The sequence below is a fragment of the Muscardinus avellanarius genome (assembly GCF_963383645.1).
Source record: "Muscardinus avellanarius genome assembly, chromosome: 9".
Classification (NCBI taxonomy): Eukaryota; Metazoa; Chordata; class Mammalia; order Rodentia; family Gliridae; genus Muscardinus; species Muscardinus avellanarius.
The window spans coordinates 49303364-49318300 of record NC_137795.1 but is presented as its reverse complement, the minus strand read 5'-3'; the positions used below and the strand labels follow the sequence as shown (position 1 = coordinate 49318300).

Here is a 14937-nt window from a genome sequence, read left to right as displayed (position 1 = left end):
GGGAGGCGGAGACAAGAGGATCACTCTGGTTCGAAGTCAGCCTCGCTAGCTTAAGAGACCCTGATTCCAAATAAAAATGTAAAGTAGGTCTGGGGGTGTAGCCCAGAGGTAGAAGGGTTTCCAGGAACCCCAGTACCATCAAAAAAAAATTAAATTAAAATGAAAAGAAATGGGTAAACCTGGCATGGTGGTGCACACTTGTAATCCCAGTACTTGAGAGGCTGAGGCAGAAAAATTGCAGGTTCGAGGCCAACCTCAACTACTTAATGAGACCCTGTTTCAAAATAAAGAATAAAATGTAGGGCTGGGGGTGAAGCTTGGAGGTAGAATGCCCCTGGGTTCAACCCCCAGTACCAAAAATAAAAAAATAAAATAAAAATCATGGGTATTTAACAGCACAATTCACAATAACCAAGTTGTAAGACCAACTTAGGTGTACACCAGCAGATGAATAAAGAAAATGTGGCATATAGACACAATAAAGCTTTACTCAGCCATAATGAAGCAAAAGTTAACTGATATAAACAGGCTCAAACTCTGAAACAATCCATGTTTATGTTTCTATTCTCAAATGGACTTTTTTTTTTTTTTTTTTGCAGTACTGGGGCTGAAATCCAGGGCCATTCTACCACTGAGACACACCCCCAGCCTTATCTTTTTCTTTGTTTTTGAAACAGGGTCTCACTGAGTTGCAAAGAGCCTCACTAAGTAACAAATTATGTCATTTGCAGGGAAAATGAATGGAACTGGAGGACATCATGCTAAGTGAGGTAAACCAGACCCAGAAAAATCAAGGGCCACGGGTGTTTTTCCTCACCTGTGGAAGGGAGAGAGAGAAAAGAAAAGGAAAGGGAACTCGTGAAAATGAGGAGCAAGACCAGCAGAGTAGTGGAAAGGGATGAGGAAGGGAGGGGGCAGGGAACGGGGCGGTCTGGGGAAGGAAGCAAACCAACTGAGAGATCACTATGGATTTCGCCATCATGCACAACTGCAACACTCCATTAAAAACTAACCATAATGGCCGAGTGTGGGGGCGCACCCTTGTAATCTCCACACTTGGGAGGCTGAGACAGGAGGATCACACGGGTTCGAAGCCAGCCTCAGCTACTTAGTGAGGCTCTCAGCAACTTAGTGAGACCCTGTTTCCAAATAAAATATAAGATAGGTCTGGGAGTATAGTACTTGAGACAGGGGGATTGCAAGTTCTTGGCCAGCCTCAGCAACTGAGTGAGCCCTCCACAACTTAGTGTGACTCTTGTTTCAAAATAAAAGAATAAAATAGGGCTGGGGGTGTAGCTCAGAGATAGAAAGCCCCTGGGTTCCATCCCAAGTACCACACACACAAAAAAAAAAAAAAAAAAAAAATTAAAAATCATGGTGTCTTCATGTTATGAAGGTATATCACACTATACATAGGTAATATGTATGTACACTTTTCTGTTACTTATTTGTGTATATGTGTATGAGTGTGTGTTACTGGGGATTGAACACACGAATATTCTATCACCAAGGTACACTCCCAGTGTTTTGCAATAGGGTCTTGCTAGATTGCTGAGAGCCTCACTATGTTGTTGAGCCTGGTCTCAAACCTGCAATTCTCTTGTCTCAGCCTCCCATATACTAGGATTGAAGGCATGGTGCCACCATGCCCGGCACATATTATACTTAACTAGAAGGTTTACTTAAAAAAAAGAAAAATCAGTTCCTGAAGGAATACTACAAAATTAGGTTAAGAAATACAGCTTTTACTGGGAAGACTCAGGGGATTAGAAATAGAACTAAAAGGAATAAATATGTTCACTTTTCTTCTGCTACTTTTCTTTTGAATCCCATTCAGTTTCATGAAGCCGGTACATAAAGACAAGCCCAACACTACTGCTAATCTTGAAAACAACTTCCTTTGTCTTCTACGGTCTTACAAAACAAGAGTACAACGTGTGGGGCCAGGCATTGTGGCATACATCTGTAATTCTAGTTCTTGGGAGGCTGAGACAGGAGGATAGCAGGCCTGAGGCCTGCTTTAGCAACTGAAGCAGATTCTCAGCAACTTGTTGAGACCCTCTTTCCAAATAAAAATAAAAGATGGCTGGTGGTTGTAATTCAGAGATAGAATGCCTGGGTCAATCCCCAGCACCACCACTACAAAAAACAAAAAACAAAAAAACAATGTGTGGAAATTATCAAATGGGCGGTTTTGGGGTAGCTTTTCACTGGATATTCTTTCCCATACCAAAGGAGTAAGATCTGGGGGATCCAGTAATAAAGGAATACAGACTTTGCACATTTAGTGTCCTGTCTTACATGAGGGATGGTGGCAACCAGGGTAGATGGTTCCTCAGGGAGCTGAAATTTACAGCCTAAGCACAAACTGGCAACATTGGCAAGTCCAGCATCTCATTGTTTTAATGGCAAAAAGAGTTATGTAGTGCAGTTCAAAGAAAAGCTTTTATCATTTAATAAAAAAATAAGTAATTCCTAACCTTACTTTAAAAGTTGTTTGAAAAAGCATACAATGTAAATACATCAACATAAGTGATTATTACACTTAAAAGGTTACTGAAATAAACATGTACCTTGTAACAAGAAAGTTTTCCACACTGCAGAAACAACTGGGATAGAGAGCCAAAAGGCCTACAACAAGACTTGGCATTTAGCAGACCCACAATAACTGACAAGTGAATGATCTCTGAGCAAATTTATATCTTCTCTTATTGTTCCTTATCAACAAGAAGAAACAACTTGCTCAATTCCTCAGTGCTAGATCATTTGTTTGCAGTTTACTGTACCTGTTTCTTTGTTGCTAAAATTGTAATGAACACTAAATGAGTTATTACATTAAAAAATGCTTAGTGGAGTCCTTAGCACATTCAGTACTTTTTTTTTTTTTTTTTTTTTTTTTTTTTTTTTTTTTTTTTTTGGTGGTACTGGTGTTCCTGAAAACCCTTCTACCTCCAGTCTGCACTCCCAGACCTATTTTTTATATTTTTTAAAATTTGGAAACAGGGTCTCTTAAGCCAGCAAGGCTGGCTTTGAACCTGCGTGATCCTCCTGTCTCCGCCTCCCAAGCGCGGGGATTACAAGTGTGCGCCACCACGACCGGCTAGTGCTCATTGTTGACAAACGTGATCACTAGATGCCAGTCCTGGTTCTGTCACTAAACACAGGTGTAACCTCATACAAGTTACTGACCATTCTAGAATTCTATGAAATGACTCAGCTAGAAATGGATGTCTCTAGCTCCCTTTCCACTCTAAAAAAATATTTAAATGTCAACTCTCAAAAGTGTTACTTTAGGGAATAATTCCCACACACACATATAAAACCTTTATTTTTAAGAATTTTATTGGTGCGATATAATTATACATCATAGTGAGATTCAAAGTGATACATACTGCCATATTTTCCAGAATACACACCAAGCACACTGTTAGGAGGAGGGAGGTTGGTGTAGATGGATGTGATCAAACACCCAAACTACCATTTAAAGAGGAAAGTGTATTTTGAGAGTCTATTGCAAAAGGAAAGAACTAAGAATAAGGAAAAGACCCTGAATGAAAATTAAGGAGATTCTGTTCTACTGCTGGCTCTGCTCACACCCATAAACAGATGACTTAGTCCCTCCTCAGTATCTGTTAGCTGATCTGTAAGCAGGAAAAGTTTGGAATAAATGTTTGCTAAAACCACTCTGAGGCTTTTTTTACCTTTTTCCTACGTCTAAACTCGAATGTTGTCGATTATTACTGTTCACAGAATATGGAAAACTACAGCATTAATAAATGTAAGAACTGGCCAATCTCCTACACTAATGCTGTTTCTAATCTTGGGGTGGGGGATAATAGCAATCACTTTTTAGATGGGTCCACAATCATTTTCAAGAACCAGTGAACTCGCTTGGGAGGTTGAGACAGGAGGATCGCACAGGTTCGAAGCCAGCCTCTGCTAAACTTAGTAAAGCTCTCAGCAACTTAGTGAGACCCTGTTTCCAAATAAAATATAAAATATAAAATAGGTCTGGGAGTATAGCCTGGAGGTAGAAAGCCTCTGGGTTCCACAACCCAGTACCACCAAATAAACAAACAAACAAACAAACAAACAAAGAGAGAGAAAAGAAAGAAAGAAAGAAAAAAAAAGAACCAGTGAACTTCAATTATGTGTCTGCTTTCTCGGATATATGTTCTACACTGTAGAAAAGGGTTAGACATGAAAATTAGTTCAACATATTTACCAATTTTCTCACATAATTACACAGTCAGTGGTGATTCCTTTGGGCCAGAATATATTTAATAGCCAATATTTCTTCAGCACCTACTCTGTGGTAGACCCAGTGCTAAGCACTTGAAAGGTATTATAAAGAAGAAGACAAGTTTAAGTCATTTTCAGGTTGAAAACTATTTTCAGGAAAGGAAAATACGTGGTTAAATTCACGTATTAGGTCCAAGACAAATTTTTGCCAAAAAGTGGGGAAGGATAATAGAATCCTAATTAATTCACTAATTAAGAAAAAAAAGATAAGTACAAATAAAAATTTAAATTTTTATGTTCACATCAAGAAAGTACTCTTAATATGCGCAAATGGTGTTATTATATTCTTGTCTTTTTATTTGAAAACTATAGAAAAATTAGTAACCAAGAACAGAAGCTAGTCCAAAACATAAAATTAAGTTACCTAACAAATAAAAATAAAACCTCTTACCTGAGCATGAAAATTGGACATAGTCGTAGTCTCTATATCTTTCTTTCCCAATATCTCCATTTTCACTGGTGAATTAGGAAAATTAAAGGAAAAGTAGTCTAAAAAGTCAGGTAAATAAGTAGCTGCCCCATGAACGATACCCATTACATAGAAAGCTGCAGAGTTTTCATTTTCACTGAACACTAGGTCCACAAATTCTTCTGCAAACCTCTCCATCTCCACAGGAGACAGGTGGGAGAGCTCGGTACTGTAGGCATGGATGACAGAAGCACCTCCATTGGGCTGGTGCTCGATATGAATGAGCTGCTTGAACTCCAAAGTATCCAACCTCCGGAGGTTATTCTGAACTCGTGGTTCCTTTAAAGAGACAAATGGAAACTCACTATTCTCTGGAATTTTGGAATCATAGTTCTTGGTATCCGAATTCTTTCCAATGTAATCTTTTATGCTATCACTGAGGATGCCTTTGGCTTCTTGTTCTTCCACATCAGATAGCAATCCTGAGCAGATGGTTTGAATAGATTTGCTGTACATTTTCGGACGCTTCCGTTTTTCATTTTCTTTGTGTTTCTTTTTCTTTTTCTTCTTAACCTTTTTAATCTGAAGGTCTTCTACATTTGTTTTTGGTTTCTCCTTCCCACCTGTTGGGGGAAAAAATGTTTTTGAAACTCTGTAACAAAAATTTTACTTCTGAAAGTTTACCCAGAATTAGTTTTCTCTTGGGGACTTAACCAAAGCTTAGTCCATCTCTCATTCTCTCTCTACACACACGCGTGCCTCCCCAGCCCTCACACAGGATGGCACTGGACCAAATTACACCTAATGTTATGGCAACACCATTTTGACACACCGCTTATGCCCAGCAAGTGTTTACTGAAGTCCTGAGATGAATGATTTATAAAGTATAATACTCAAATTCTAAAAGGAGAAATACTGAAATGGAAAGTTGAATGAAGATAAGTATAAATAAAACCATCCAGCTACTTCCCAACCATCCAGCAAGAGGTTGATACACAGGTCCAGGAAACTTATAGGACTCTCTTTAGACAGGATCAGAGAAGAGGACCCCCACGCCACATGATTGTTAAAATGACCAATGTGGAAGCCAAGCAGAGAATCTTAAAGGCAACAAAAACAAAAGGCCAAGTGACATTCAGAGGCAAACCAATTAGAATCACTCCAGACTTCCCAAACCCAAGTCATGAAAGCCAGAAGGGCTTGGAGTAACATATTCCAAACTCTGAAAGAAAACAAATTCCAGCCAACAATTTCCTACTTAGCAAAACTATCTATTAAATTAGATGGGGAAATAAGAAGCTTCCATGACAAACAGAAACTCAAGGAATTTATGTCTTCAAAACCAGAGCTAGAGATTAACTACAAAGAAGAAATAGGTAATACACACCATAACCAAAGAAACATTAAACTACCAAGATCATTCCTCACAGACATAGAAAAATCTATCCTTAAATTTATATGGAATAACAAAAAGCCCAGAATAGCCAAAGTAGTTCTCAGCAACAAAAAACATGCAGGAGGAATCACAATACCTAACGTTAAACAAAGCCATTGTAATAAAAACAGCATGGTACTGGCAAAAAAACAGATACATAGACCAATGGAGCAGAATAGAAGACCCAGAAACAAATCCACACACTTTCAGGCAATTGATTTTTGACAAAGGGGCCAAAAACATACACTGAAAAAAAGATAGCCTGTTCAACAAATGGTGTTGGCAAAACTGGTTAACCATATGCAGAAAATTGGAAATTAATCCCACTTTCTTACCCTGTACAAAAGTCAATTCAAGATGGATCAAAGACTTGGAAATCAAACCAGAGACCTTGAAGCTCCTTGAAGAGGGCATAGGTCCAACACTGCAACACATAGGCACAGAAAAACATTTTCTCAACAAGACCCCAAAGGCACAACAAATTAAAAGGTGAATCAATACGTTGGATTGCATGAAACTGAAGAGCTTGTGTTCAGCAAAGGAAACTGTCAAGAACCTCAATCGAGAGCCAACAGAATGGGAGATTTTTGCCACCTACACCTCTGATAGAGGATTAATATCTAGAATATACAGAGAACTCAAGAAACTCAACACTAAGAAAAAAAAGCATCCAATAACAAAATGGGCAAGTGAACTAAATAGACACTTCATGAAAGAAGAAATTCAAATGGCCAATAAATGAATGAAAAAATGTTCAACATCATTGGCAATCAGAGAGATGCAAATCAAAACTACCCTGAGATTTCACCTATCTCCAACTAGAATGTCAATCATTCAAAACACAAACAACAAATGCTGGCAAGGATGTGGAGAAGCGGGAATTCTAAAACATTGCTGGTGGGATTGCAAATTAGTGCAACCACTTTGGAAAACAATATGAAGTTCCCATTCTTGTTCACAAGAATGGGAATAAATCTACCATTTGATCTAGCAATACCACTTCTGGGTATCTACCCAAAAGAAAGGAAACCAAACTACCAAACTAATGCATGTGTACCTATGTTCATAGCTACACAAGTCACCATAGCCAAACCATGGAACCAGCCAAGATGTCCATCAACAGATGAATAGATTACAAAACTGTGGGATATATACACAATGGAATTTTACTCAGCCATTAAAAAAAACCTCAATTACATAATTTTCAGGGAAATGGATGGAACTGGAGGAAATTATGCTAAGTGAGATTAGTCAGTCACAAAAAATAAGAAATCAGATGCTTTCCCTAATATGTCAGAGCTAAGGAGAAATGGGTGTATGTACACACAAGTTTTTTACCCCAATATGATGTATGAATATAATGCACCAATAAAAAATTAAAAAAAATTTTTTACTTTATCTCAGGTCTTAATAATTTCGCTTAAAGTGCCAAGGAAATCTTTAAGTCATAAAGGGAAAAATACTTACATAATAGTACCCAAAACAGCCATTTCCATAGCCTTGTATTTCCTACTTATAAATTACTCTTGCATCTAAAATGGGCTATTTTAAATCCTCCATACTTAGTTAAGTTTCAAGTGAAGATCCAACAAGGTACCATAAAGGAGATCCCAAATTTAGAATAGCTCTTATTTTCTAAACTCAAATGACACTCATGTGCTGGTAAAAAATAATAATAATAATTATAAGCCGGGCGTGGTGGCACATGCTTGTAATCCTAGTACTTGGTAGGCTGAGACAGGAGGCTCTGGGTTCGCAGACCGCCTCAGCTACTTAGTGAGGTGAGACCCTGTGTCAAAATAATTTAAAAAAAAAATAGGACTGAAGCATAGCTCGGAGGTAGAATGCCCCCAGGTTCCAACTCCAGTACTTCCAAAAAGAATAAATAAATAAAATAAATAAATAAAATAAATATAAAGGTAAAATAAAAGACAAAGTACATTATAAGCTTACACTAAGGAATCTGTATAAACAAAGGCCAAGTGGACTCAAGGGTCAGAAATTAGGAAATTTAAGAAATAAAAGATAAAAGATTATCCCAAAAAATGTTCAGCTACAGAATCTACTTAACATTATCACAGTATATTCATTTCTATACAGTAAGAAAAGTAAAGAAAAGAAAATAGCCTTACAAAAAGAATGTTTCCTTATATGGAAAAAAATAAACCCACTGGCAGGTTGGTAGTTTATACCTTGTAATCCCAGTACTTAGGAGGGTGGCACAGGAAGATCCCAGCTTCAAGGCCAGTCTCAGCAATTTAGCAAGGCCTTCAGAAACTTAGCAAGACCATGTTTCAAAACAAAAAATAAAACAGGGATGGGTGTAACTTGGAGGAAGAACACCCAAGCATCAATCCCCAGTAATACACATACACAGAGTTTAAAGGAAACTGGACACAGTGGGATATGCCTGTAATTCCACAAACTCAGCAGCCTAAAGCAGCTACACCCAAATCCTATTTTACTTTTTTTTTTTTAAACAGGGTCTCACTACATTGCTGTTAGCCTCACACCTATCTGTCTATCAAGTACTGGATTACAGGCGTGCCCACCAAGCCTGGCTTCCTTTAAACTTTAAAAATTTAATTTCTAGCTAGGCATGGAGGCACACACCTGTAGTCCCAGTACTTGGGAGGCTGAGTCAAAAGCATTGCGGGTGTGAGACCAGCCTCAGCAACTTAGAAAGACCCTGTTTTAAAATGAAAAATAAAATCAGGATGGGAGTGTAGCTCATGAGTTCAATGACTAGTATGAAAAAACAACAACAAAAAAAAACCTAGAAATTTTATTTCTTGTATCACTACTGTCATCTTTTTATTTTTCAGATCACATGACAAAGGCCAGCCTTGGCAACTTAAGAAGCTCCTGTCTCAAAATAAAACAATAGCTGGGCATGGTGGCACACGCTTGTAATCCCAGCATTCAGGAGGCTGAGACTGGAGGATCGCGGTTCACGGACAGCCTCAGCCACTTAGTGAGGCCCTCTGCAACTCAGTGAGACCCGGTTTCAAAATAAAGAATAAAAAATAGGACAGGGGTGTAGCTCGGAGGTCAAATGCCCCTGGGTTCCATCCCCACACCCGCAAAAATAAAATAAAAAAATTTAAAAATAGCTGGGCGTGGTGGCACACGCTTGTAATCCCCGCGCTTGGGAGGTGGAGACAGGAGGATTGCACTGGTTCGGAGCCAGCCTTGCTGGCTTAAGAGACCCTGTTTCCACATAAAAAGTAAAAAAATAGGTCTGGGAGTGTAGCCCGTGGGAGTGTATCCTGGAGGTAGAAGGGCTTCCAGGAACCCCAGTACCACCAAAAATAAAAATAAAAAATAAAACAATAAAAAGGGAGGGGATGTTGCTCAGTGGTAGAGTGCCTGTGGGTTCTACTAGTGAGTAGAATTTTGCCCAAAGGGGGGGAAAAATGTTATACGGCAGAGACATAATAACAGTATAAATCCCACAACTGAAAATGAACATGATTCTACAAATGGTTTGCCAAAATAAAACCTTGTTTGAATGAAAATGTGTGATATCCTACTATATTCATACCTACATACTTTTTAAAGTTAAAAGAGAAAATATCTAGCCACCAGAACACGTTACTTTGAAATAAAATAGGCACAACACTCAGTCTACTTCCTTGTGAGGATACACCAAAAAAAGAAATGCTAGAATAGTCAGAAACTGAAAAGATGCAAACCGTAAGAAATCAAGTAAGAGATTCTCATATTGTGCATCGAAAGTTAAACTTCCATGGGAAACTACTCTGTATTTAAAGACGACAGTGAGCACAGTGTGCACAAGAGATCACACACCCGTGACCTCTATGCTTAGAAAGGCCTGCTACAAGGGTGTTCCTTGGCTGGCATTTGGAAACTGGTATTGTGGAAGGTTCCCACCAGATCCTGATAGCAGCAGTTAGCAGCACCTAAAGTATTTAGACAAAAAATATGGTATGGCCGGGCATGGTGGCGCACGCTTGTAATCCCCGCGCTTGGGAGGCGGAGACAGGAGGATGGCGCTGGCTTAGGAGACCCTGTTTCTAAATAAAAATATAAGATAGGTCTGGGAGTGTAGCCCAGAGGTAGAAGGGCTTCCAGGAACCCCAGTACCACCACCAAAAAAAAAAAAAAAACATACATACATACATACATACATACATATATATATATATATATATATATATATATATATATATATATATGGTATGTGCCAAACATTTGTTTTCCTCCTCGGAGTCTGGAGTTTTGGTCTAAGCGAGGCAGCTGGTGCCTATACAACCAACTCCCAGCAAAAACCCAAGCAGTAAATTCTAATGTGCTTTCCCAGAATTAAGTGCACTCAGTGAGACTCCACTGGGACAAGACTCTCATTGTTTCTCTTTGCTGATTTTGTTTTGTATCCATTTACTATTTAAAAAAAAATTACAACCCCATTATGATGTATGAATACAAAGCACCAATAAAAATAATTTTTTAAAAATTACAGCCATAGCCCCGCACAGTGACACATAGCTCTGTAATACCAGTACTTGAGGGGCTGGGACAGGAAGATTTGCTGTCTCAGCAATGAGTGAGACCCTATTTCAAAGTGAATAATAAGTCAGGTGTGGTGGTGTACACTTGTAATCCTAGTACTTGGGAGGTGGAGACAAGAGGATCACAAGTTGAAGACCAGCTTCAGCAACTTAGGCCCTCAGCAATCTAGTGAGATTGTTTCCAAGTAAAAACTAAAATTGGGCTGGGGTGTAGCTCAGAGGTAGAATGTCCTAGGTTCAATGCCTAGTATCATACAAAAATAAAAATAAAAAAATAAAGAAGGAAGGAAAGAAACAAAGAAAGAAAAGGGGGTGGAGTGTAACTCTCAGGTAGAAACCTGAGTTTCAATCCCCAGTACAAATAAATAAACAAACACAAAATTAAAAACTAGTAAAGGCTGAAGGGACCTGGGCATGATAGTGCATACCCGTAATCCCAATATGTGGGAGGCTAAGACAGAAAGATAGCAGGTTCAAGGACAACCTCAGCAATTAGTGAGACTCCCAGCAACCTACAAAATCCAGTTTCAAAAACAATATTTAAAGAGGGCTGGGTTGTGGCTCTGAAGTAGAATGCCCCTGGTTAATCCTCAATACTACAAACATCAAAAATTCACTAATATTAATTTCTCCCACTAACTTTAGCATAGTTTTGTGTTAATAAAGTGAAAAGTAAAGGCTATCCAGGAAAAATCCTTTATTTCAGATATGACAGAAAATAATATACGTAATCATTAGCATACACAGAAAAATAAAAAAGCAATTTTGGCCTTTGGGGAACAAGCTTGATTTTCAACACTGCAATGCTGTTGAGATTTACTTACCTGTGATTAGTACACTATCAATAAATAACCTTGAACACTGGTTTTAACCCCCATTCTACCTTCTCACAAGCAGAATTCTTCGATATGTTATAATGATAAAAGTTATTTATTTATTTGTTTTGCAGTATTAGGGATTAAGCCCAGGAGCATTCTACCTTAGAGCTATACTCCCAGCCCTATTTTTTTATTCTTTATTTTGTAAAAAGTTCTCCCTAAATTGCAGAGGACCTCACTAAGTAGCTGAGGCTGGCGGTGAACCTGAGATCCTCCTGTCTCAGCCTCAGAAGCACTGAGATTACAAGCATGAATCACCACACCCAGCTTAAAATTTATTTTCAGCCAGATGTGGTGGCGCACACTTGTAATCCCCGCGCTTGGGAGGCAGAGACAGGAGGATGCCGCTGGTTCGGAGCCAGCCTCGCTGGCTTAAGAGACCCTGTTTCCACATAAAAAAAAAAAAAAGTTAAAAAATAGGTCTGGGAGTGTAGCCCGTGGGAGTGTTATGCCGGATGTAGAAGGGCTTCCAGGAACCCCAGTACCACCAAAAAAAAAAAAAATTATTTTCAAAATACTATAATCATGACACATATGTTCTTATAAATTAACCTTAATAAACCACATAAAACTGACTGGAATGTGTTAATATATTTGGAAAAAGTAGTTGGTAAACTTTAATATAAAAGGATGAGACCCACTAAATAAACTTCTACTTAAAACTTCTACTTTGTTCCTTTCAACTTTTTTCTTTTTTCTTTTTGGTGGTACTGGTGGGTAGAACCCAGGGGCTTTCTACCTCCAGGCTACACCCCCATGCCTATTTTATAATTTATTTGGAAACAGGGTCTTACTAAGTTTCTGAGAGCCTCACTAAGTAGCTGAGGCTGGCTCTGAACGTGTGCGATCCTCCTGTCTCAGCCTCCCAAGCGCAGGGATTACAAGCGTGTCACCACGCCCGGCCCTTTCAACTATGGTGCATGCTAGTAATCCCAGTACTTGGGAGGTGTGGAGACAGGAAGATAGAAGATTCAGAGCCTGACTTAGCAACTCAGTGAGGTCCTCCACAAGTTAGTGAGACCCATTTAAAATAAAAAATAAGGCCGGGTCCCAGTGTTGTGGGAAACTGAAACAGGAGGAAGGCAGTTCGTGAATGCCTCAGCTATTTAGTGAGGCCCTTTGCAACTCAGTGAGACTCTGTTTCAAAATAAAGAAAAAAAAAAAATAGGACTGGGGTTGTAGCTTGGAGGTGGAATGCCCCTGGGTTCCATCCCCAGTACCACAAAAAAGAAAAAAAGAAAATAAATAAATAAATATGACTGGGGGTGTGGCTCAGAGGTAGAATGCCTCTGGGTTTAATTTCTAGCACTTAAAAACATTTTTTTGAAAGAGTAGCTCAGAATTGAACCCAGGGGCATTCCACCTCCAAGCTACACCCCCAGCCTTTCTTATTTATTCAGAAACAGCGTCTTGCTAAATTTCTGAGGCTGTCCTAAATCCTGGAATCCTCCTGTTGGGATTACAGGCATGTACCACCACACCCAGTTGCAGAGAAACTCTGTAGGATGCATATGACTGCATATTATCTCTAGTCATTAGAAGCCTCAGCACAATTTTGAACAAAAACCTTTAAGAAATTAGACTAATCTGAACACGGCATTCGTATTATATTTTCCATCACTTCCATCAAACAATGTCTGCATGTGTTACACCTTGCAACATTAGTATTAGCAGAAGAAAATGATAAGGAGATAATAAACACTAAAGGTCAAGAGGAAAAGGGGCACGCCGCAGGAGAAGCAGCACGCTGCCATCAAACTGATCCTGCTGCTGCCCCTGAACGCCAGAGGCAGGCTGAGTTCCTTGACACGGCTCGCGTGGAAAAGGCTGCACGTGCTGGGCCAACTGTTTCTGCTGGATAAGAACAGAAACTAACATGTACTCGATGGTTATGATGGGATGGTTGCTCTTTTCCAATTGAATCATGTTTTTATTCATTTAGTTACCTACATATTACACACAGAGGAGAGAGAAAAAATAGTTTGGCTTTTGTGCTTTTTTTGGGGGGTGGGGGTCTGGGAATGGAACCCTTCTACCTCCGGGCTACACTCCCAGACCTATTTTATATTTTATTGGAAACAGGGTCTCTTAAGCCAGTGAACAAGCGTGCGCCACCGCACCCAGCTGGCCTTTGTGCTTTCTAATTACAAAAGTTAATCTTTCAAACGTGGTTACAAGATTCATGACCATTAAGTGTCTGTGGGCCACACGAGCTTGTCACTTAGCTAATACTTTATGTTTTGTGGTCCTAGATATTGAACTCAGGAACATTCTACTCTGAGTTACACCCCCAGCCCTTTTTATTCTTTAGTTTGGAAACAGGGTCTTACTATGTTGCAGAGGCTGTCCTCAAATTTGTGATCTTCCTGTCTCAGCCTCCCAAGTACTGGGATTACAGGCATGTGCCACCAAGCCTGGCTCATATTTCATCCTATATAATCTTCAAAACACTATAAGGCAGTAATTAAGTTATTACTTATTTCCACTGTATAGTAAATACATTTTCTCTAAGTTTTTCTATGGTTATCCCAGACGTTACAAGTTAATTTCCAAGTCTTTCCCAATTTTTTCCCTTATCATCTGTAGTTTCACTTTAATATACTTAAAAGTGTCTCCTAAAGTTTTCATCTATTTCAAAGTCAAGGTTAATACAGTATATTCCTGGAAAATCTCAAATTTTTAGGCTATTTTTAATTTTATTTGTGTATATCTATATCTAGATGGACATAATTCACATTAATGTTATGTTAGCATTCTAGTACTCAAACCAAGAACATATGAGCTTTTAGTAAGTTGCTGAACGCCTCACTAAGGAGCTGAGGCTGGCTTCAAATATGCGTGATCCTCTTGTCTCAGCCTCCCAAGTACTCAAGGCTCCTTTTTTTTTTTTTTAAATACTAGATATTGAACCCAGGGGCATTCTACCTTCAAGATAATAATAATTCTTCCCCCCCCCCCGAAACAGAATCTTGTTAGGTTGTTGAGAGTCTCACCAAATTGCTGAAACTGGCCTCAAACCTGAAATCCTCCAGTACTGGGATTACAGATGTGCACCACCAACCTCAGCTTATAAAGTATTTCTAAGACTCAAGTGACATAAAGTTCTATCTCTGCATATTCAAATGGGTGAGAAAATGAATATCTGACTAACAAAGTAAAAAATACATGACTGATTAAATCAACAGAGTAAAGTTAAATAAACATTTCAAGCCGGGTGTGGCGGTGGACCCTTGTAATCCCCGCGCTTGGGAGGTGGAAACAGGAGGATCGCACAGGTTCGAAGCCAGCGCGCTAGCTTAAGAGACCCTGTTTCCAAATTTAAAAAGTGTATAAAATTTTGGTCCTGGAGTGTAGCCTGGAGGTAGAAGGGTTTCCAGGAAC

At 39.1% G+C, this 14937-nt stretch overlaps 1 protein-coding gene across 1 annotated transcript in view; it reads right to left on the bottom strand.

Annotated features, from left to right (window-relative positions):
* The window catches only part of RSBN1L (round spermatid basic protein 1 like), a gene marked incomplete at both ends in the record, with an annotated part of 78924 nt that overhangs the window by 27177 nt on the left and 36810 nt on the right, over positions 1-14937 (bottom strand). The window contains one exon of the mRNA XM_080701478.1: positions 4694-5334. Coding sequence (XP_080557604.1) covers positions 4694-5334 — 641 coding nt within the window. The remainder of the gene's footprint in view (positions 1-4693; positions 5335-14937) is intronic.